Raw genomic sequence first — 24647 nt, 5'->3', positions numbered from 1 at the left:
CCTCGGGTCTGCATCTTTCCAGAGCCCGGAGTAGAAAGGCTCTGTCGCAGGAGCCGCAGGGGCAGGGGCACCAGGCCCCAGTCTTTCTTCCTTGGAACCTAGTGCCCTTCTCCCCGTCACAGCTAAGACGGGAGGAATGAAGGGCGTCCTGACACTTGTGCTCAACTCCCAGTCCCAGCTGTTTCCCCCCTTACTGAATGTCAGGAACACAGTAGGACAGAATGGCAGGTCCCAGGGCCAGCCATTAAGAAGAGAGGCCTGGGGCTAATGAAGGCCTGAGGGCCGTGGCCCGGGTCACACGAGCCCTCTAGACTGAGGAAATCTGAAGGCTCGAGACGGGTATGCCACTGCCTCACCCTGGGGGGTCCCCCTCAGGGAGGGCTCCTGGATGTCAAGACTTAGAGGTTCAGCCCTGAGGAGAACCTGCGTTCTGCTGGCTCCATTCGAGATGTAGTCAGAGTCCCCAAGGGAAACTCCAAGGGCTTATCTAGAGCAAGTGTTGTCCAGAACGGACAGCACTGATCCTTCATCTGTGCTGTTTAACTACTTCCTGAAGCAGAAAAACCTCCTTCCAAACTAGAGTTAAATTTCTCCTGCCTAAAGTTCTCACAAATTGCCATATGCCACAGGTGGTGAAACTGCGACCGGGAAGAGGTAAAGGACTTAACCAGTTTCACACAGCTCACTGGAGGCTCAGGGTGGGAGTGGCGGCCTCAGGTCTCTTACCTAAACTCTGCAGCAGTGCGTCCAGAACCCAGAAGCTCAGGCCAGCATGTCCAGTGCCTCTGGTTACTTCCTGAGCAAAGGGCAGTGATGACATTAAGAGAACCAAGGCAAGAAATGGGTTACGCTGCATTTTACCCTTGAACTTTTAGTCCCACGTATGACTCATAAATGTTGCCTTCTGAGTACTAAGCAATGCACAGTGAACTTTATTTCAGTAAATGAGGGATGCTTTTCCTTAAGAAATAAATTTAATTCAAGGTGGTTAGTGAATGCAAGGCATGTAGCGCCTTCATGAAAGTTACAAGAATCCAGTTACAAAAGAAGCACTGTGTAAAGTCTCAAATAGCTGAGGGTACAACGGGCTCCATATTTTACAGAGTACAAAAAATTATTTCATGTACAAAGAAAAATACAAATAATGTGCAAAAACCATTTTCACAGGTGGCAATTTATAAAATGAAAATGATAGAAAAACCCTTCATTCTTATCATCCCCCAATTTCTTATATATTAACACAATTCTATTTTCTAGTGTGTAGATAATTTTAAATTTGAAAATCTGATTTATTTTTAATCTACAAAGCGGCTTTTTAAAAAGGGAACCATTTCACTACTGAAATTTTATGAATGAATCAGTTAATTTTATATTAAATTATAAGCAGACTATCTGAAAAACAAGGATATAAGAACTCATATATACATATTTTTGAAATATTAGTTTGGTATTTAACATATTAACATTTCAAAACAAATGTAATGATCTAGCTACCTACGACTCCAGCCAACCGCAGCGGCCGTTGCAGAAAAGCTGTTTCTGTGCGCCGTGAGAAACAGCAATCCTGGTGTCTTAAGCTGAACAAACACAGGCTATCAAAAGTAAAGAAAACCTAAAGACCAAACAAGTCCCTACTGTTCATGTGCAGAGGTGCCGTTTGGGTATCCAGTCACGCCACAGTGCGACCTCGGTTTACACAGCTGTTGTCATAGGGGTCGTGTGGTCATAAACAGCTGGCTTCTGTCTCTCAAACATCTTCACTTTATTAGTTCAGTGCAAGTGTCTGTTTTGTGAGTTAGTGCATTCAGCGTTCTGCATGTTATTCTGTGTAAGAAGCTGTCGGGGAGCAGAAGAATACGTGGGAACACAAAGTCCTGCGTCCTCAGGGCACCTCTGGCCTAGAAAATTCAGTGTTTTGGAAACAGTATTTTCCTGCATTGGCCTGGTGATTACTGCATCATTCTCTGGACAATCTTTTTCCATCAGGATAATCTTGTGTGCCCCCCTTTGCCTGCCACTGAGCACTGATGGTCTTGCTGTGAACCCCAATGGTCGAGCAGGTATCACGGAAGCACCTTTGACAGCACCAGAGAACTGAGCATCTCTAAGGTCAGACAGTAAGAATAGGAGCCTTTGATGGAAAACCTGTTCTATGCAGAATGGAAGATAGTCTTTTAGGATTAAGATAGGATTTTGATTTTTGCTTGTCAGAAAGCTCTCCAAGGATATTAGGACCTTGGAGAACAAAAAGGATCTATCTTTCATGAAGAAGGACCCAGGTAGGTGGTAGCCACTTTGCCTAGGGGATGGGTGACAGTCGGCTCAGGAAGCATTCTTCTGATCCCTAACCATGAAGACCCTGTTAGAACAACCTAGTGCAAGATACAGGGAGGGCCTAGGGCTCTTGGCCAGACCTGTGTAACACATCCATTCAGGCTAAGCAGACTTAGCAACTGCTAAAAGAGGGGAATGGGTAAGTCTGGGTAGGAGAACCTTAGGCCCTAGGATGACTCATCAGAACCAGCAGGAAGCTGTCAGTTCCTCAAGGACTCACACACTTTTTTCCTATCTGGCAGCACAAGCCCCTCCTCCCTCTTCTGTTTGGGTTGACCGTGGGCATCAGGCGTCAGAGATACAGCTCTGGATCCTGTCCATCCACTGCTGGGCACTCTGTCCATCCTGGGCACAGAAGTTATACACACGTTTGCTGGTCTTGAGCTGTAAAATCAAATGAAGAGAACCAGAGATGAAGGGCAGGGCTAGTCTATGGCTTTGGGCAAGTGTGCAAATAAATCCCTGTGACCTTCCCTTTCCGTTCTGCCCCAGAACCTCTGTTATTTTCTCTGCCCCCCACTATCATACTGTCATTGCCTTTAGAGTCATTATACTTTCCTGGCCCCCAAAGTCAAGGGGGATGTCAACAGAAGGGCCTGGCAGAGAAGAGAGACACACTAGGAAAGCCTGACTTTGCATCTTTCCGGGGCCTTCCTTGACTGAGGAAGAGGGTCAGGAATGGCTGGAGTCTCTGGCCCCGCCCACGCACTGCACCAGTGCAGCACAGGCGCCAGGAAGGCCGAGCTTCATCCACACCATGATGGGGTTGGCTTTCATGTCCCCTTTCCATCCCCTTCTCTAAGTCTTCAGTTGGGGCCACACTGGCAGCCCAGAGTCAGGGAAATGGCTTCATAGACTGAGCAGGGCCCTAGAGTATGACCTGTGTTCCATATGAAGTCCTGCTTGGCTCTGGGGATTAGATAAGTCCCCTATCATGTGGCCCATAAAATGCCCCAAGGCCCACCTAAGGACTGCTGAAGATGTTAGGGCAGACAGACATCATGTGTGACTAAGGATGTTTTTTTGTGGATGATCAAGCATGAAGATCAATGGATACAAAGGGAAGTAATATCTGTTCTCGACAGTAGGTGGTGAGTGAATAACTAACAGTATTTAACAAGGAGTTCATCTGCTTCCACGTGTAGTTGGATACCTTTTAAAGGAGTCTTTTGTGCAAAGCGCTGTGCAGCCTTTCTGAGACATGTGGACAGCAGGGAGAGGTCAGGTTTGGGGATGAAGAGTGCTGGGTTCAAGTTCTGTAGCAATTCCCACAGCCGGGGTGGGTCTGTGACCCATGTGCAGTTAGCACCAATTGCTCTGAGGCCCCATGATTCTTGGAGGTGGATGGATTGTAAGGGATCATGTGCAAACAGAGCCAGGAAAAGACAAGATCGACTTACATCAAAGAAAGCCTTGTCACTCGTGTGCTTTGGGGCTCCCATGCTGGGGCCAGCAGGGATGACCATTTCTACCTCAGCCAGATCAATGTGGCCTTTACAGCTTGTGTCCTCACCCGAGTCATAGTATCGCAGCTGGAACCAAAAAGATACATGGGGTATAAGAGGCACAGAAAGGGAAAACAGCATGGCTTTTCAAAATGTATTTGAATACTTTCCCACATCTTGCTAAACTATGCCTGGAAGAATAGACAAGAAATTAAAAACGCTGGTTGCTTCTAGGGCGAGGAATTAGACAGCTGGGAGAAAGGCGGAAAAAGACATATTTTTTGAAATTTGAACAAATAAATGTATTACACATAGAAAAAGTCAACTAACAACTGTAAAAAAAAATATATGTAACATATAAAAAAGGGTTACTGTTTAGACTATATACCGAATTCCTAGAATTGAGAAGAAAAAGATAAACAACCTAATAGAAAAATGGTCAAAGGATTTCAACAGGCAAGTCGCAGAAGAAATGTGAGTGACCTATAAACATCTGAGAAGATGAACAACCTAACTGATCAAAGAAAAGTAAATGAAATCAATGAGATTTCACTTTTCACTTAGATTAAGAAATATTAAAATGGCTGACAATATTCAGGTTGAAGGGAAGGCACTAGGTATTCTCAAACACTGTTAGTGGGGATATAATTAGTCAGAAGCCTTTTAGAGGACAATTTGGCAATATGAACTAAAATTTAAAATGTTTATACCTATTGATACACCTTTCCCACCTCTAGAAATTTATCCTACAGAAACACTCCCACAAGCATGCAAAGACACACCTATAAAGAGGTTTCCTTCAGCACTGCCTTTATTAGCTAACAATTGAAAAGATATCTGTCAATAGGGTATTGGTTAATTAAATGATGGTACATCGATAATATGGAATTCTATACAACATTTCAAAAATGATAAGATCTATTATGAACTGGTAGGAAAATATGTTCAAGCTATCTTATATTTAAAAAGCAAGTTTCCAAATAGCATGTAGATATAAAATGACTTTTGAAAAACAATAAATACCTCAACATTTGATTGAGTGGTTACTGTGTGTAAGGACTGGACATCACTCTAACTAAATTAGTCTGGACTTCACTCTATAATCTACGTGGCAGCAATGTGTTTGGCGCCTCCGTCTCTGTGGTTCTGTCCTCAGACTTTTCTCTGCCTCTCCCTTCAGGCATAGTATGAGTAGGACTAAACAGAAAAACCATATACCTTTCGTGTTAAAGAAATCTCAAAGACTGGCAAGAATGCAGATATAATTTGATGTAATTGTAAATTATAGAAAAATTATGACATTCTCCTGTTATATTTAGTGATTTAATGGAACTTTTCTACACAGTGTAGGCTCTATGGTTTCAGAGACGATGTTGTTTAAAGTCCAGCCCCCTAAAAAGGGCTTGCATTGCATATCTGTAAAAACTTCTCTATATTCTTCCACAAAGATTCTGTGTAACCTTTATGAAACTCCTTGAGCAGAGGGAAAGGGGGTCCCCGTGCAAAGTGTCCATCTGTCAGGAGCCATCTAGATGCAGGTCCAGCGAGAGCACTGTACTGGCCTAACAGTCCGTGTCTTTCTGAACAGACTCCATGTTGGACATGAATGCATTGAGACGCTGCTCAAGGCTGACTGGTCAGGTCAAAGGTAGAGTGAGGTCTGTGGTCAGAACGTGGGAGGCCATGCGACTCTCACTAGTGAAGGGTGCAGAAGGGCTGGGTTCCACCGCAACCAAGGTCACTGGAGCAAAGCTTCTGACACTCAGGATTGTGCTGGGTGCTACAGCCACAGCAAAGAACCTAGCAGTGGGGAAAAGGCTCCCCAGCGTGGTCTGGGAGGTCCAGTCTAGTACGTGCCCACTGTGGATTTCAGGCTTGGGTGGGCACATCCCCTTCTGCCTATTTCAGGGCTCCCTCCATCCTCTGTTGCTGTCACCTTTGAGGGATAATGATGCCTTCTTTAGGACCAAGTACAGTGATGGGCACAGAGAAAAGTGTTCAATAAATGTTTGTTGAATAAATGAACACCCTCGATTTTGAATGGATGCGTTATGCTGCAAAGATGAAGGTAATCTGTGTTCTGGGGAGTATTCACAGGCACGGGTTCTGTATGTGCATGTGGTATGCAACAAGCTGAAAACCTCAGGTCCTCTCGGCCTGGGCTTTAAGAGCAGGCAGCAGGAGAGAACATGAGCATTAAAAGGCAGAGCTCTATTGCTCCTAATGCTCTGGGCCCAGCAGTCACTGCCTCCGCCCGCACACACCTGCACTCTCTCAGCAGGCTGCTGCGCTCAGTCTCAGGGCTACTGCTCCTCACTGGGTCCATGCAGGAGCCTCAGGCAGCATATGAGAGGCCTTAGGAAAGCATTCGGTACATGAAGGCTGTGCCTTTCTGCTGAGAGTCACACAACAGCCGGGGACTGAGCCTAGCCTAGGGAGAAGTGATTCCTATGGGCTGTGATGGTATTTATTACCTGATGTTTCGTTACATCCAAAACGAACCAGCGGGGCTTCCAACCTTTCAGCAGAGCCCCTCTTTTGTAGAGCGTTCCCTCAAAGGACCTAGAAGTCACGATGACATAGCAGTTAGTTTGACTTTTCATTTAAAGAGTGCTGTGAAGGGGATATCTGTTGTTTTTGTTGGTCAAGCCCCTATTTCCCCCAGATGATCCAAAAAAGATCCATCAGAGCTCCCCCTAGAATTTTTCTATTAGACCTTTGGGGAAAGGCTGCCTCTTTCTGCTGGAATTACCAAACTCCAGTAATGAGGAGTGAGGAGTGAGGTTTGGCGCTCTCAGTAGCCATTTTTTATACCGTGCTGGGGCAGATGCAGCCCGTAGGAGAAAGCAGAGCCGGCAAACAACAGAAGCCTGGAGATGCTGTGCGAGAAACTGGCACATCCTTGGCCGTCCCAATTTATGTGAGTAAATGCCTGTCTGCCTGAGCTAGCGTGCGCTGGATTTCTGAAGTCTGCCCCTGAGAAAGTGCTCACTGACACATATATTCCCTCAAGAGATCTGGCAGACGTGAGACAACAGCAATCAGGACCCGCCACAAATAACTACAACCTCTTGGCATTATTTTAGTTGTAATTTTGACTTTTCCTCTTCCAAGAACCATCTAACGCATTTAAAACAGAAACAAAGGATTAAAGCGGATCCATTGTGAGTTTACAGAAGGCGGCACGGCACAGGCCTAGCTTATTAAAGGGCCCGCGGTGTGGCCGAGGGCAGGCTGGGGAGAGCCTTTTCAGTACACCCGGCAGGGCTCAGCAACGTCAACCTGTTTTCGTCATTCTTGGACGTGTACTGGCTGTACAGCGTGGCTGCTCTCCGATCCACTCCGTTGGATGGGGAGATGCTGGCGCTCTGTTCCTCCCCCATGCTGCTGTCCGGGAGATGCAGCAGAGACCTCTTCTGATAGGAAGGGAGGTTGGTAGACACAATTCCTGGGGAGCCCAAAGGGTGTCTCTGGGGCTGAAAAAGACAGAACAGAAGCTAGGAAAGCTTTCCAAAGACTTTAAGCAACTGATCCGATAATTTCACTTCTAAAAATTTACCTCAAGGAAAAAACTGGACCATATATATGTATGTGTAAAATATATATAAAAAGATGTTTATCCTGGAGTTTTTTAGGAAACTAGCAGAAAACTAGAAACCACTTAAATGTCTATCATTATGCGACTGCTTAAAAAAAAAAAAAGGTATTTCCATACAGTGGACTTCTAGACAGCCATTAAAAATGATGCCAAAAAAAAACAAACAAACAAACAAAAAAATGATGCCGATTTACATACAGTGACAAACTGAAGGCCATGTATGCCACATATTAAGTAAAAAAAAAATGCAGGTTTTTAAAACTGCATGTATAGTAAATCCCTTTTTTTTTTTTAATAACTCAATGGATTCTTTTTTTTTTTTAATGCTATTCTTGTCTGCTTACATTCTTTTTATGTATGTATGTATGTATGTATGTATGTATGGCTGTGTTGGGTCTTCGTTTCTGTGCGAGGGCTTTCTCTAGTTGTGGCAAGCGGGGGCCACTCTTCATCGCGGTGCGGGGGCCACTCTTCATCGCGGTGCGCGGGCCTCTCACTATCGCGGCCTCTCGTTGCCGAGCACAGGCTCCAGACGCGCAGGCTCAGTAATTGTGGCTCATGAGCCCAGTTGCTCCGCGGCATGTGGGATCTTCCCAGACCAGGGCTCGAACCTGTGTCCCCTGCATTGGCAGGCAGATTCTCAACCACTGCGCCACCAGGGAAGACCGTAAATCCCTTTTATATGTGTGTTTAGAATTATAAAACAAGTTTGATGGCATAGTGGTTTATTTCTAGGTTATAAATTTTGGGTGATTTCTGTCTATTTTATAACTTTCTGTGTATTGTCTCATTTAAAGGAATACACATATCTCACTTTCATAATCAGAAAAAAAATTAAGAAACTATTTTATTCTTCTGAGAAAAAAAGCAGTAAGACATCACCTACCTGTGGCCTGTCTGATAACAACTCCTGAGTTGCCATCTGAAGGCAAGAGAAGGCACCCCAAGGACCCCTTCTTACCACATTGGAGGCTTTCTTCTACACTCCCTTCTCTTTGACTCCTCTGTGACATCTGACCCTGCCGACCTCTCCTTTCCTGAAGTGCTCTTCAGAACACTCATCTGTCCTAACTTCCCTTCTGTTGCACTTGGAGTCAGTCTGGTGTGGCTTTGACTGGTGGCCGCCCCATGTATCAGCTGTGTGACCTGAGCCTGTCCCAGCGTGCCTGAGCTGAGACACCGCCCCCTCACTGTGGGTTAACAGATGCAAAGTGTAGATGGCGCTCAGCACAGCCCTTCCACGTACTACAGGTGAAGGGGCTGTGAGGAGCAGAAAATGGAGTATTTGGTTTTAAAATATCTTTACGATATTAAATGTTTCTTAATTCAGAAACAAAAAGGGGGTGTGAACAACAGAAAGCAGCATAGTTTGATCATTTAAAACATTTCATTTTTTCTGATTATTTCTCTGGCACAAACAAGGTCTTGGCATTCCCCTCCTCCCTCATGTGGTAGATCAGCTGAAACCACAGAGGCGCTGAGATAGAAAAGAACCCAGTAATTTCCCCTGGATGCGGGGCCCTGGAACATAAGTATTATGTCACTGTGGTAAAGCGAGACACTCAGGAAGTACCCAGTCATCTGGAGCTTTCTGCCCTGGACCCTCAGGGCATGACCCTCCCTTTGGCCATAAACCTCCTGAATTACCTGTGGCAGAGGCCCCACCTGACCTAGCGCCCTCCAGAAGCTCAGAAGTAGCTCTTCAAAGGGCTTTGCCAACTCACACGGTCTGCTCTGGGCTCTTCTTTAAGGTCCACAGTTACCCGTTCCCATAGCTGCTGCCACTTCTCAGGTGTTTGGTTCAATTTATGCTCCAGTCTTTCAATTTCCTGCAAAGTAATTAGAAGTTTTCTGACAGATAAGTATTTCATAGAAATCAGGATGTTCCCCAGAGCCACACCCCCTCTGTACTAGATGAACAGCATGGCCAGAGAGCAGTGAAAAACCATGGTAAGCATGGGGCCTCAGAAGTCTCCCAAGCCAGGAATAGAGGTGGGAGCTCTAGCTGGTGTGATGCATTGTGGCAAAGATGATTTATTAGGATCTGTAACCGGGCCTTTTTGTACAGATGGCTTAAATAGAGAGATGAAATAAATATCCCGAACACCTTCACCCTTGGCCAGCCCATAGGACATCTGATGGCCACAGCAAAAGGTCAAGCACTGGGCCGGTGTCCAAACTGTCATAGCTGAGCTATATGAGAAGTCTGTCCTTGACAGAGGAACCCCTCAACTCTGATGATTCAAACCAGATGTAGAAAGAACGAACCAAGAAATGCCCAAGTACTGGAGCTTCCTTCAGACAGGGAAGCTGGAGAGCAGAGCGGCAGCCTCTGTGACAGTGCTTTCACTGAAGCATGCTCCCTCCTGGTCAGGAAACTGGACGGAGAAGGCTCTTCAGGAACTGCTTGGCCCACATCTGGGCTCAAACCCTTTCCTCAGGGCTGCTGTTCTCATCAGGGTAGCTACTGCCAGGATGGCTTCACTCCAGAATATTCCTTGTAGAAGATGGTTGGCAGTGCTCCCATCAGGCCATCAGCTACCCACACTTCTGACCAGAGGAAGTAAGGCACCCACAAAAGCCATAACCCAGGCCTGACTCAGGCTGCTTGGCCAGCTAAAACAGCTGTGAAGCTGCAAATTGCTCCATTTGCTCGAATGCTTCCTTCTAACGCTGAAAAGCTCACTTTTACTGAGACTGTTTGCCAGCACCTGAGCCTGGTTCCCCACTGATCCATGGGAGCAAATCTGGTGTCCTCATACTCCTGCAGTGCTAGCTATAATGTTAACCCAAAGTAAGGAGAGCTATGTCCAGGAGCTGGTGAACCAGTCTTCACTAAGCTCAGTTCCTGAGGCCTCATGTGCCTCCAGGTCCCCTGGTGCCCTAGGAGTGTGTCTACACACGGCTGACTTACACTGACAAGGCTGGTGAGAGCATCGGGCTGAGCACAGCTGACATCATCATAGCATGGCCACACTGTTCTCCTCTGGCTCTGGGGCCCAGCTCCTCTGGCCAGTTCAGAGTCTTCGGAGGGGAACTGCTTAGGGGTCAGCATTGTCCAGTCATATGAAGGCCCTGTGGAAAGGGTCTCCTCTACATAGTAATCCCACTTCTTGAGGCTGGAAACGTTTACATTGGGCTTCAGGGCCTGTATAAAGAAAATTCTGAAATATAGTTTCATCTTGACCCCAAAGTGCCCCAAGCTTACTGGCAGACCAGCCCCTAACATTGCAGGGTCCAGGGAAAAAGTATGAATAGAGGTTCAAATACCATATATCTATATATTTAAACATTATACATCAATATAACTATTAGATAAAATATGTTCTATGCTCCTACCTTGTCAAATATAACTTCCTAATGACCTAGAAGGCCAGGCTCCAATTGAGAATTCTTGGACTTCTGGGAATTCTACACCAGGAAGTCGTGGCACTGGGGAAGCTGGTCCCAGCTCCCAGTTCTTGGCCTAAAGCCCTGCTCCTCTTGATCCAGCTCTGTCCTATATTCTGAGGGTCTCTTATGAACATGTGTATATACCCCAGCCCATGCAGCTAAACTCTTGTCTGCTCCCTGTCCAAAGAGCTACTCCTTAGCTGCCCTTTTGGCTTAGGGATACATTCACTGGCTTGGGGAACAGGCTTGGGGAAGTGGTCTGGTGAGTAACTTGAACTTGGGCAAGGAATCTTGAAGTGCCAGAGCCTGGTCTAGATGAAGGAGAGGCACCCAAGCGTGTACCCTTGGTTTCTCATACACCTCACTTCATGAGAAGGGGGCATCTGGAGAAAGGCCAGGGTGAGGTCCTATTACGTGGGGCCCAGGGCCAGGCCTTCTTGCCCCTGAGTAAGGTGGTCTACTCCACTGCAGAGCCTGTTTCATGCAGACATGCATGGCAGAGGATGGCTGTCCCTGAGAGGTCATCCTTCTTGGGCTGGGCTCCAAACATCCCTTCTTCTCATAGGGGTTCTTCCATGGCTTTGGTACAAATGGACTTAGGGAAATCTTATCTGCTAGGGAAATCTTTTCTGCTTACATGACCTGCTAAGGTTTCAAGTTTTGTTTGTTCTTTCTTCCCAGGGAAAGTTGACTTGCTCTGACTTTCTTGAAGTTATCCTTTCTGTGCTTGGGGGGCCAGCTCCTAATTTTTGTGGTCAAGAATTTGGTATCAGTCTCCATTCCATCATAACCTAAACCCATAGTGTATCAACTTTTAAATAGCTTCTGGTATGAAACCTAGTCAAATGTTTATAAAACGCTTAAACAGCTTATATATGCTCAAAAAGTAAGGAAAACTTTAACACAAAATATTCCAAAAATGAAACATAAATGCTTTCTTTCTGTACCTCTATTTCCACTGGTGAATATAAATAATTAAAGAAAATGGGACTCCTCTTGTGCATTCTATCGATACACTCCCAAATACAAATTCCTCTTTTGGCATGCTTGTCTCCTTTATCATCAAATAAAGTTCCTGTAAATCCCCCCCCAAAAAAGAAAAATCAGCAAAACAAAAGTCAAATAAATCAACAGTTTGCCTAAAAATATGATGCATGTAGCAGATGAAAAATGGAATATTTCACACGGCTCTAGAAACAGCAGCACACGTGCAGAAGCCTTAGAAAATGACTGCAAAGCTAAAGATAGGAATGGACTTCATAGCTATATGGAAACAAATCCAAATGGAAGGAAAACCTGGGATAAAGTTTTCCCAAGCATTTAGCAGGACAGCATGACTCCCTTCCAATCGACATCGCACATCTATATCTAGATTCACAGAGGTCCACGCCAGGAGACATTCTACACATTTTTCAAGAGAAAATGGAAGGAAAATGATTTGATGAAACTCAGTTAAAAACATAATTTTATGTTTCTTTTTTAAGTTGTTGGCTGTTTATTACGAAGCTATTTAAAGTGTTTTCTTTGGTAGTTTATATATACCACAAATCATGGTCATGGAGACTTTGGATGTCAGAAGGATGTGGTCCGTATCCTTGGATGAGTTAAAAACAAAAGCTGAATTTAGGGGGGGCACTTCAGATACTATATTTGTACCTTTCCAACAGTCAATCTGTTACTCACATGAGCCCACTTTATTTTTAATAGAGAGGAAGATGTGTTAGGGTGAGGCAGGAGGTATTTCTTTAAAAGGCCAGGAAGGGTGCCTCTTGTAGTAGTGCTGTCTTGCTTTGAATGAAAAGATTCAGTCAAAAGTCAACAAGCATTTTATTTATCATAAAAGAAGGTCTCACGCCCAAGGCTGCACAAAATCCTATAATATGAGGGGCCCCCAAGACTAATTAATATTTCTTCTCTACCTTTCAACTGTAGAGTGCAGAAGAGTAGCTCTCAACCCTGGCCACTCATTAAAAAAAAAAAGGGCTTAAAAAAATCCCAGTGCCTAGGTCTCACCTCAGACCCATTAAATCAGAATCTCTGAGGATGGGCCCCAGACATCAGTCATTTAAAAAAGTTCTCCAAGTGACTCTAATGTCCACTGTAACCAGCTCTACTTAATGTCTTCCCAACACACGGGTGCTTAAAAAATTAAGGTTTCTGATTATGATGTGTGGAATGACAATTTTATGAGTCAACAAAGGTCTGGAAGCACAAACAGGAAAGGAAATGGTCTCACCAGTGCTGTCTCCTTTACCAAAAGTATGAAATATCATACTAGATAATTTTAATAGCATGCACTGAAAAGCAGTATTTCTTTGCTTTCATATTTTAAACTGAGAACATTAGTAAATATTTTCAGCCATTAAGAGAGTCTTCTTTATGAATATTCAGGTATATATAATATACTGAAAATAAATAGTATATATAATATACTGATTTTCTTTATTTACTTGTCTTCTTAACAGAAATACTCATGTGTATCCCCCTTTTCCCCTCCCTATAAAAACAGCAAAAGTAAGAATGTAAAAGTCCCCTTGGGGAAACGTTTTCACAGGGGCTGACTGGCTTTTGAGGATCTACTCTTTACAACTATTACTGCTATTAAAAATGTTAATAACAGTGGTGATGTCTAAAATTTACTGAGTTCTTACTTTGTGCTAGCAACTGTGCTAAGAAATTTACAAATATTTCCTAATGTGATCATCCTGGCCCAAAGGGGTGGGTGATATTATTATCCTCATTTTAAAGATGAGGAAACTCAGAGAGGTACCTAACCTGTCTAAAGTACTTGGCTGGTAACTGGCAGTGTTGAAATTTAACTATTCTGTTTGCTCCAGAGCCCATGGCCGTAACTGCTATACAAAGGGGCAGGCAGCTTACCTACCAGAGTGTACCAGGGTTGGAAAAACTATGAGTCAAGTGTTTCTCCACAAACAGTGATACTGCTTGGAGATAATAAAATAGTAATAAGCAGATTTAACTTTTCAAAGGTGCTACATGATGACCACTTGCAGCCCCTAAGAGCTAACACAGCACATAATCTCACTCATTCATGTCCATTCTACTTTCGTAGTTTGTAGAGTAAAACCTTCAAGTGGCCTTGCCACACTTGGGGGTGGTTATTTTATTAGTGTCTTTAATTAAAAACATGAAACTAACAAGAAAGATGGAACAAGGGCATGCAAACACGTACCGTGCTCTAATCTTTCATAGTCTGAATCCAGGAGAAATGTTTTAAAGCGATTAGACACATAGTGGAAAGCCAAGAACTTTAAGTAATAGGGATTGAATTCAAACTCAGTTGGATACTGGTTGTGAACCTGAAACACACAAGGCAAAGAAAAGAATAAGAATCAAATGGAACAAAAAGTGGATGCCATGCCACTGAGTGCTGACCTGAAATATGCAGGAGACCATTTGATCACTCAGTCAACTGAATCCCTACCATGAGTGGAAGTTGGAAAGGAACCAGCCTTTTGCCAGACACCATGCTAGGGGTTTTTTTATAAACATAATCTCATATAATCTCCATAACAACACTGCAAGATAGGCATTATTTTTTTTCCGGCTTTATTGAGATATAACTGACATATAACATTGTGTAAGTTTAAGGTGTACAATGTGATGATTTAATACACATATCTATTGTGAAATGATTATCACAAGAGGGTTAGTTAACACCTCCATAACCTCATACAATTACTTTTTTTTTTGGTGGTGGTGGTGAGAACATTTAAGATCTACTCTCTTAGCAACTTTCAAGTATAGAATGCAGTATTGTTAACTATAGTCGCCATGGTGTACACTGGATCTCCAGAACTTATTCCTCTTATACCTGGAAGACGAACATCTCTCCATCCCCCCGCCTCCAGCCCCTGGTAACCACCATTCTACTCTGTTTCTATGAGTAAGCCTTTTTTAGATTCTACCTATAAGTGAGATCATACAGTATTTATCTTTCTCTGACTTATTTCACGTAGCATAATGCCCTCAGATTCCATCCGCATTGTTGCAAATGGCAGGATTTCCTTTTTTCTCATGACTGAATGAATTTCTCATGTTTATATATATATAACATTTTCTTTATCCATTCATCTATAGATGGACACTTACATTATTTCCACTTCTTGGCTATCGTGAATAATGCTGCAATGAATGTGGAAGTACAGATATCTCTTTGAAATAATGATTTCATTCCCTCTGATATATCCAGAAGTGGGACTGCTGGGTCATACGGTAGTTCTATTTTTACCTTTTTGAGGGACCTCCATATTGTTTTCCATAGTGGCTACACCAATTTACATTCCCAACAAGGGTTCCCTTTTCTCTACATCCTCACCAACACTTGTTACCTCTTGTCTTTTTGATAACAGCTATTCTAACAGGTGTGAAGTGATGTCTCATTGTGGTTTCGATTTGTATTTTCCTGATGATTAGTGAGTGATGAACACTTTTTCATGTACCTTTGGCCATTTGTATGTCTTTGGAAAAATGTCTATTCAGATCCTCTGAAGATGACAATTATTACCCTCCCCCGCTTTACAAATGAGGAAGCTGAAGATGAGCAAGATGAAATAATTTACCCAAGGTCATTCACAGCAACTAGTGAGCCCAAATTTGAACCCTGGCTTGTTAGGCTCCTCGGTCTGTGCCTCATTCACTACTTTATACTGTGCTAGATACTTGATATACAAATTATCATAAGTTGTGGTTCTTGTTTCTAGGCATTTGTGGTGTAATAGTGTGTAATACAATAAGAAAAATTATACTTGCAGAAGTTTGGCAGTGACAGGAATGAGAAGAGAAGGTGGTGGTTTGGGGGGAGAGCAAGAGACGTTTTCCTGACTAAAGAAATGTGTGACCGTCTGAGGGCAACGTAGAAGGTGCCAATAGAGAGAGAATAAACTGTGGAGAAAGAGCTGATAACTAAGAGAGTAAGACCCTGGGAAAGCAAGAATGAATGAGGCTAAGGGTCCAGAAACAGGGAACAGCCTTAAAAATGAGGAGGGACAGAAGAGTAGATAAAAAGAAAGGTATGTTCAAGTGCCAAGGGAAGGGGGAGGAGCTTATGCCTTGTAACCTTAATTTTCCATCAGTAACTTAGTGAGGTCACTGGGAGAGGAAGAAGGATGAGGGAATGACGTGGGAGGGTGGGAGCAAGGCAGAGTCCGGAACGGTCACTGAGCTACAGCGTGCTTTAGGCAACGTGTACGCAGACGCCATGGAGCCATGTCATGTTGGCAGAAGATAGGCTGATGACCTTGTGACGCTCCCCAGTCCACCCAGCAACCTCACCTTTGGATTGCTCACTCTCTCGTGACCAATTAGAGAATTTTGCTTGGTTGAGATAAGTTCCAATCATAATTGTATTTACTTAAAAGCTGTTTCAAATGAATACTGCAGGCAGGCTGTCTAAAAGCCAGCTTTCCTCTCCATGTTTTAATTTGGCAATGTAGACCAACACTTGGTCAGCCAAACAGAGCAGACATGTGTGCAGTATGTTGATTACCCAACAGATCAGTGGGAATTTAAAGTCATGATCTGGATATCAGTGATTTTATCAATGTTTATCATCTGATTAGAAACCTAGTTTTCTGTGATGATTAAAGGTTTTTTTTCTTATAACATTTTTTCTGGCTTTTACATTGAACTAAAATTTTAGATCATAAGTAATACAACATAAAATGGATGTTAAGAAGATGTATTGAAACAGAGTTTGGGGGCTCTCCTGGTGGCACAGTGGTTGAGAATCCGCCTGCCAATGCAGGGGACACGGGTTCAAGCCCTGGGGTGGGAAGATCCCACATGCCGCGGAGCGGCTGCGCCCATGAGCCACAATTACTGAGCCTGCGCGTCTGGAGCCTGTGCTCCGCAACAAGAGAGGCCGCGATAGTGAGAGGCCCGTGCACCGCGATGAAGAGTGGCCCCCACTTGCCGCAACTAGAGAAAGCCCTTGCACAGAAACGAAGACCCAACACAGCCATAAATAAATAAATAAAAATTAAAAACAAAAACAAAAAACAGAGTTTGACTCTTAAGCAATGGGCGTGTATACTGTGGACCTGCTTTCTTGACCTGAGCCACTGCCCTTCCAGTTGGTTCTGGTCTCCCCAGGACAGGAACGCTCTCCATGAGACAACTGGGACGTGGCTCTGAATAGCGAGGTTGTGCGCCATATTCCAGGTTTTAGAACTTAAACTCTTTAGCCTGGGTTCCTGGTTCAGAATCAGTAGCACCACCTCAAGGGGCTGGTGCGCACATGATGGAGGGGGGTGACCTGGATTGTGGGTGGTGGGACAGAAGAAGGAGACAGGTCCAAGAGGATAGAACTTGGTTCTCTACCAATCTGAGAATCTCAGGGAGGAGAATCTGCAATGTGCTTGGGCAGGGTGAGCTCCAAGAACAACTCTGCCCCCACAGCCCTTGGAATAAACCTCAGTAATCACAGGCCAGACCCTTGGCTCACTGTCCAGGGGAAGAAGAGTTCAGGGCTATTTCCACTGACCCAGTCCATGACAGTTCTAAAAACTCTTTTAAAAACTTATTAAACAAAGCTCCAGAATAACAAAACATTTCTCTCAATGACTGTTCTCCATAAAAACCACTTGCCTCACACATAACTGTATCTTTCCTTGATTATTCTGATATTTAATATGCTTAGGAATATAATTTTAATGACCCACTTCTGAGGTAAAGTAGAATGGAAATGATAATGAATATGACCTTAAGTTGAACTTACAGGCATTTCAGGGAGATCAGATGCTAGGACTGGAAGCAAAACTCCTCTACAAGTGGAAAAATGCTTTCATAGCCCACTGTACTGAGTGACTGGCCTCACCACAAACCCTGCACTCCACAATTACGTTAGAAAGGCTAGACACTTCTCCAAGGCCGCTGGCACTAGCCTTGCTTGAATTGGAATTGGTGCTTAGAAAACATCAAGGTGTGAGAGCTTGGAGGCAGCAGTGTGTCTGCATCTGTGTGCCACAATGGCACCTGCAGTTGCTAACTGCCTGGGGAAAAAAAACCAATCTGTCCCCATACTGGGGTTAGTTATCAGGTCTGTTGGAAGTGGAAGAGAAGATGCTGAACAATTTGTTTTTCTTTTTTTTTTTTTTTACTGTGTAGCAACAGTTTAAGCAACAAGCATATGAAAATTTCTTCAATGAAAAAAAAAAAAAAATCAAATTGACCTGAATCAAATGCTGAGTTGATTAATGCCTAGATAACCACATTTGGAATCCGACATTAAGAAATACAAGGGATTTTCTGAAATGTTTTTTTACTATAATGAGAAACAAAGACCTGATCGTATTCACGAGACAAAATCTGGTGCTTTCTCCACCATTTAGTCCTACATCCCAGGGACTCAATTTGTCCAGTTAATTGGCTTTTTTTCTTCCTTGTCAATGGGACACCTGGCCTCTTCTGCTGTATCCCGCCACAGTGGTCTCCACTAGGCACAATCCACGTGCTTCCTTCTCCTGTTAAGTATTGTTTTAATAGATGAAATGGGATCAGGCCAAAGAGACTGCCTCTAAGAACTTATTACAGGGAATGCATGAGAGTTTAGAGGTTTGTTAGACGCAAGATTTTTTTTTAACAACTTTAATGAGGTATAATTGACATACAATAAGCTGCATATATTTAAAGTGTACAATTTGATACCTTCTGACATCTCCACACATCTGTGAAATCATCACCACAATCGACATAGTGAACATATCATCCATAACTCCCAAAAGTTTCCTTGTGCTCCTTTTGCATCTTCCTGCACCCTCCTCTGCAAGCAATGACTGATTTGCTTTTTGTCATTACAGATTAATTTGCATTTACTAGAACTTTATATAAATGGAATCATAAGTATGTACTCTCTTTTTGCGTGCCTTCTTTCACTAAGCATAATTATTTGAGATGCATCCATGTTGTTGGGTTAGCAGTAGTAAATTCCTTTCTACAGCTAAGTAGTATTCTACTGCATGGATATACCATAATTTGTTTATTCATTCACCTGTGGATGGACATTGAGTTGCTTCTAGATTTTTGGTTATTACATATAATGTTGTGAACAGCTATGTATGAGTCTTTTTATGGGCATAAGGACATCATTTCTCTTGCGTAACTGCCTAGGAATGGAATGCTGAATCATCTGGTAGGTTGGTATGTTTAAGTTTTTAAGAACTGTTTTCTTAAACAATGGTATAATTTTATATTCCCACCAGCAGTGTTAGAAAGTTCCAGTCCTTCCACATCCTTGCTAACACTTGGGGTGGTCAGTTTTAAAATTTTAGTCATTAAAATAGGTATTTAGTAATATCTTATTTTGATTTTTTTTTTTTTAAATATAACCCCTCCTAAAAAGAGCTAAGGGTCTGGCTTTTTAAAATTTTTTTTATTTTTTTAATTTATGGTTGTGCTGGGTCTTCGTTTCTGTGCAAGGGCTTTCTCTAGTTGCGGCAAGCAGGGGCCACTCTTCATCGCGGTGGGCGGCCCTCTCACTATCGCGGCCTCTCTTGTTGCGGAGCACAGGCTCCAGACGCGCAGGCTCAGTAACTGTGGCTCATGGGCCTAGCTGCTCCGCGGCATGTGGGATCCTCCCAGACCAGGGCTCGAACCCGTGTCCCCCGCATTGGCAGGCAGACTCTCAACCCCTGCGCCACCAGGGAAGCCCTTTTATTTTGATTTTAAGTTGCATTTCCTAATAATAAATGATGTCAAGTATCTTCATGTGCTAATTTTTCACCTATATATCTTTGATGAAGTCAGTATAAATGTTTTGCCATTAAAAAAAAATAGGTTGGTTGTTTCTTATATATTGTTTTGAGAATTCTTTATATATTCTGGATACGAGTCCTCCCGCACACATGATTTGCAAATGTTTTCTCCCACTCTGTGATTTGTCTTTTCATTTTCTTAACAGTGATTTTTGAAGAACAAAAGGTTTTAATTTTGACTAAGTCTAATTTATCAATTTTTTCTTTTATGGATGATGCTTTTGGTGTTGAATCTAAGATATCCTTGCCTAATAACCCAAGATCACAAGGATTTCTTCCTATGTTTTCTTCTAGAAGTTTTATAGTAGATCTTACATTTAAGATCTATGATCCCTTTTGAATTAATTTTTATATTGATGCAAGGTATGGGTCAAAGTTAATTTTTTTTTGCATCTGGAAATCCAACTGTCTGGTACCATTTGTTGAAAAGACTAGTCTTTCTCTACCTATTGCTTTAAATTTTTTAAATTAAAAATTTTTTATTGAAATATAGCTGATTTTCAATGTTGTATTAGTTTCTGGTGTACGGCAAAGTGGTTCAGTTTTATATATTTATATATATATATATATATATATATATATTATGGTTTATTACAGGACATTGAACACAGTTCCCTGTGCTATATATACAGTAGGACCTTGTTTTTTATCTATTTTAAATGTAGTAGTTTGTATCTGCTAATCCCAAACTCTTAATTTATCCCTCCCCATCCCGTTTGCCTTTTGGTAACCATAAATTTGTTTTCTAGGTCTGTGAGTCCATTTCTGCTTTGTAAATAAGTTATTTGTATCATTTTAGATTCCACAAATAAGTAACATCATATTTCTACCTATTACTTTTGTATCTTTGTCAAAAATCAGTTGTCCATATATCATATATGTATGGAACTATTTCTGGACTCTCTATTCTATTTCATTGATCTATTTGTCTATCTTTGTACCAATTATCACACTGTCTTGATTACTATACCTTTATAATAAAATCAGATAGTGCTAGTCCTCCACTTTTGTTCTTTTTCAAAGTTGTTTTGGCTATTCTAGATCCTTTGCATTTCCATATGGATTTTAGAATAAGTTTGCCAATTTCTACAAAATAGCCTCCTAGGAGTTTTATTGTGATTACACTGAATCTTTAGATTAATCTGGGGAGACTGACATCTTAATAACATTGAGTTTTCTGATCCATGAACAACAGGTATTTCTTGATTTATTTAGGTCTTTAATTTCTCTTAGTAATGTTTTATAGTTTCAGTGTCCAGGTCTTTAATGTATTTTGCTAGATTTCTTTCATGTTTTTTGATACTGTTGTAAATGGTAATGATTTTTAAGTTTCAGTTTTCCAATGGTTTATTGCTAGTATTGATTTTTGTATACTGAGCATGTATTCTGCAGCCTTGCTAATAAACTCATTTATTCTAGTAGCTGTTTTTCTTTTTTTGGGGGGGGCAATAGATTCCATAGACAATCATGTTGTTTGTGAATAAAGATAGTTTTAGTTGGGGCTTCCCTGGTGGCGCAGTGGTTGAGAATCTGCCTGCCAATTCAGGGGACACGGGTTCGAGCCCTGGTCTGGGAAGATCCCACATGCCGCGGAGCGACTAGGCCTGTGAGCCACATTACTGAGCCTGCGCGTCTGGAGCCTGTACTCCGCAACAAGAAAGGCCGCGACAGCGAGAGGCCCGCGCACCGCGATGAAGAGTGGCCCCCGCTTGCCGCAACTAGAGAAAGCCCTCGCACAGAAACTAAGACCCAACACAGCCATAAATAAATAAAATTTAAAAAAAAAAGATAGTTTTACTTCTTCCTTTCTAACGTGGATGTCTTTTTAAAATCATTTAATTTTTTTCCCCCAAATGTTCAATTTGATTTAATTAAAAAAAATTTATTTTGGCTGTGCCAGGTCTTAGTTGCGGCACGAGGGATCTTCATTGTGGTATGTGGACTCTTAGTTGTGGCATGTGGACTTCTTAGTTGTGGCATGCAGACTCTTAGTTGCAGCATGCGGGATCTAGTTCCCCGACCAGGAATCAAACCTGGGCCCCCTGCATTGGGAGCGTGGAGTCTTACCCACTGGACCACCAGGTAAGTCCCATGAATGTCTTTATTATTGCTATTTTCTTGCCTTATTGCATGGCTATGACCTTTAGTACAATGTTGAATAGAGGTGGTGAAGCAGGCATTCACGTCTTGTTCCTGATCTTAGGGGGAAAGTGTTCAGTCTTTCACTATTAAGTATGATGTTAGCTGTACTTTTTTAAAAAATAGATACTATTTTTAGTTTGAGAAGATTCCTGAGAATTTTCACAAGGAATGGATATTATATTTTGTCAAATGCTTTTTCTGCATCTATTGAGATGATGTATGGTTTTTTTTAAGTTCCTTAATATGGTGAGTTACATTGATTGATTTCAAATGTGAAACTGACTGCATTCCTGGAATAAACCCCATTTGACCATGGTATATTACCTTTTAAATATATTGTTGAATTTGATTTGCTGAAATTTTGTTTAGAAAATTTGAATCTATGATCATCAGGGATACTGATCTATAGTTTTCTTTTCCTGTCTTTGTCAGAGTTGGGTAATGCTGGCCTCATAGACTGAGTTGGGAAGTACTCCCTTTGCTTAAATTTTCTGTTAGAGTTTTTGTAGAACTGCTATTATTTCTTCCTTAAATACTTGGTAGAATTTACCAGTGAAGCCACCTAGGCCTGAAGTTTTCAGTGTGGAAAGATTTTAACTACAATTTCAATTTCCATAATAGACATAGGCGTATTCAAGTTATGCATTTCTTCTTGAGTGGGGTAGTTTGTGTCTTTTAAGGCATTTGTCCATTTCAACTAAATTTTTAATTTTATTGATGCAAAACTGTTCACAATATTCCTTTATGGTCCTTTTAATATCTGTAGAATCTGTAGGGATGTTATCATTCTCATTTCTAATATTGGTAATTTGTGTCTTTTCTTTGCTCAGTCTGGCTAGAGGTTTATTAATTTTATTGATCTTTTCAAACAAAAGCTTTTGGTTTCATTAGTTTTCTTTATTCTTGGCCACAATATCTGGGGGGCCTAAAGGCAAGTCTGTTTCAAATAAATTTAGCCTTATTGTATTATGTAGAATTGGGAATGACAGGCATCTCAGCCTATAAATTAATTCTATGTGAGCATTTCCCCAAATATGCTGATGAACAGAGTTTTAGGCCTCTTTTAGTCATCATCTGGATTCTGTTGTTCAAAATAATTTTGCATTTATCTTGATGAAGAGAAAAAATATACAGATTTAAAATACTAAGACTAAGCTGTTTGAGGCATTTTGGTTTTGTTTTCCATTATGGAGTAAAATCTGCCAATTTCACTTATTTATAGGAAGAGAATCTGAAATGGAATTTGGAGAAATATGAATTTATAGGGTCTTATTTTTTGCCCATATGCCATTAAGTACTTTGTAAAATTTAAAGGCCCATAAAAATAAGCTATGACTCAAATCCCAGGAAAGATCAACATTTTGGGAATAAAATATAATAAGTTAAAATTGGATTTTGCTTTCAGGAATTAGAACTATTAAGCTACAAGAGACCCTATATTTAATGGTATCAACATTTTAAAAATTATGGGTATGTTAGACACACCCTAGAAAAACAGGTAGCTAATACTAGTTTTTGTTATTTCACAGATTAAGATTTAATAAGCATTAACTGTGTACCTTCTGTACTGTGCCAATCACTTTACATAAGATTTTTAATCCTTCTGAGATACATACATATATAAAGAAATTGAAGCACAGAGAGGCTGAATAATTTGTTAAAGATCAAAAATTAGTAAATGAAACTGATAGGCAAACTCAGACTTACTTTATGGGCTCAAATATTAAAAGCTTTAATGTGAAGTTGCTTGGTTATAAATCAGCTTGGAGTGTGTCAATTTTTGCCAATTTTCAGTTGACTGGGAAGCGGGCAGACACCAGAAACTCTTGAATACACCATGAATCAATTAACTGCAGTTATTTTGCCAATATGCATGGATAAATTTTAGAGTAATAGACCTATGTGAGGGTGACTTAGCTCCTCACACATGCACTCACAGGGAAAGCTCATATCTTTAAAAGGCAAATAGGTTTTCTCTTTGGAATAGGACCTAGCATAGTGCTGGCATAGGGTAACTGTAAGGAGAATCATACCACAAAGCCAGACCAGAGTGAGTCAATTTACAATTTGAATAAACTTCAAAGGCAAAGTTATAACTGTTACTTGCTTTTCTCAAAGTAGGAAATAATGAGGAAGTTCTAAGACTCACTCAAAGATTTACTCTAATGCTGGAATAAAGGAGATGCTTTCGTATACGTCATGCTTTCATTCATATTATACATATCTTTTCCCTTAGTATTATATATATATATATATTTTTTTAAATTTCATTTATCTATTTATTTATTTTTGGCTGAGTTTGGTCTTTTGTTGCTGTGCATGGGCTTTCTCTAGTTGCGGCGAGTGGGGGCTACTCTTCGTTGCGGTGCACGGGCTTCTCATTGCGGTGGCTTCTCTTGTTGCGGAGCACGGGCTCTAGATGCGTGGGCTTCAGTAGTTGTGGCACGTGGGCTCAGTAGTTGTGGCTCGCGGGCTCTAGAGCACGGGCTTAGTTGTGGCACACGGGCTTAGTTGCTCCGCGGCATGTGGAATCTTCCCAGAGCAGGGCTCGAACCCTTGTCCCCTGCGTTGGCAGGCAGATTCTTAACCACTGTGCCATCAGGGAAGCCCTTAGTATTATATATATATATATATATATATATATATATATATATATATATATATATATATTTTTTTTTTTTTTTTTTTAATTAATTTATGGCTGTGTTGGGTCTTCGTTTCTGTGCGAGGGCTTTCTCTAGTTGTGGCAAGTGGAGGCCACTCTTCATCGCGGTGCGCGGGCCTCTGTCGTGGCCTCTCTTGTTGCGGAGCACAGGCTCCAGACGCGCAGGCTCAGTAATTGTGGCTCACGGGCCTAGTCGCTCCGCGGCATGTGGGATCTTCCCAGGCCAGGGCTTGAACCCGTGTCCCCTGCATTGGCAGGCAGATTCTCAACCACTGTGCCACCAGGGAAGCCCTAGT

General features: G+C 41.9%; 1 protein-coding gene across 1 annotated transcript in view; it reads right to left on the bottom strand.

Moving 5' to 3' along the window:
* Positions 1-912: 912 nt before the first annotated feature.
* SBF2 (SET binding factor 2) overlaps positions 913-24647 on the bottom strand; it is a 481484-nt gene continuing 457749 nt past the window's right edge. The window contains exons 34-41 of the mRNA XM_057553258.1: positions 13964-14090; positions 11718-11845; positions 10292-10525; positions 9102-9206; positions 7062-7255; positions 6254-6341; positions 3735-3866; positions 913-2718 (exon numbers count right to left, since the gene is read on the bottom strand). Of these exons, the coding sequence (XP_057409241.1) occupies positions 2620-2718; positions 3735-3866; positions 6254-6341; positions 7062-7255; positions 9102-9206; positions 10292-10525; positions 11718-11845; positions 13964-14090 (1107 nt within the window). The 3' untranslated portion in view covers positions 913-2619. The remainder of the gene's footprint in view (positions 2719-3734; positions 3867-6253; positions 6342-7061; positions 7256-9101; positions 9207-10291; positions 10526-11717; positions 11846-13963; positions 14091-24647) is intronic.

This window comes from Balaenoptera acutorostrata, chromosome 9 (assembly GCF_949987535.1).
Source record: "Balaenoptera acutorostrata chromosome 9, mBalAcu1.1, whole genome shotgun sequence".
NCBI lineage: Eukaryota > Metazoa > Chordata > Mammalia > Artiodactyla > Balaenopteridae > Balaenoptera > Balaenoptera acutorostrata.
The sequence above is the reverse complement of the archived record's forward strand: the minus strand, read 5'-3'. Positions and strand labels throughout refer to the sequence as shown.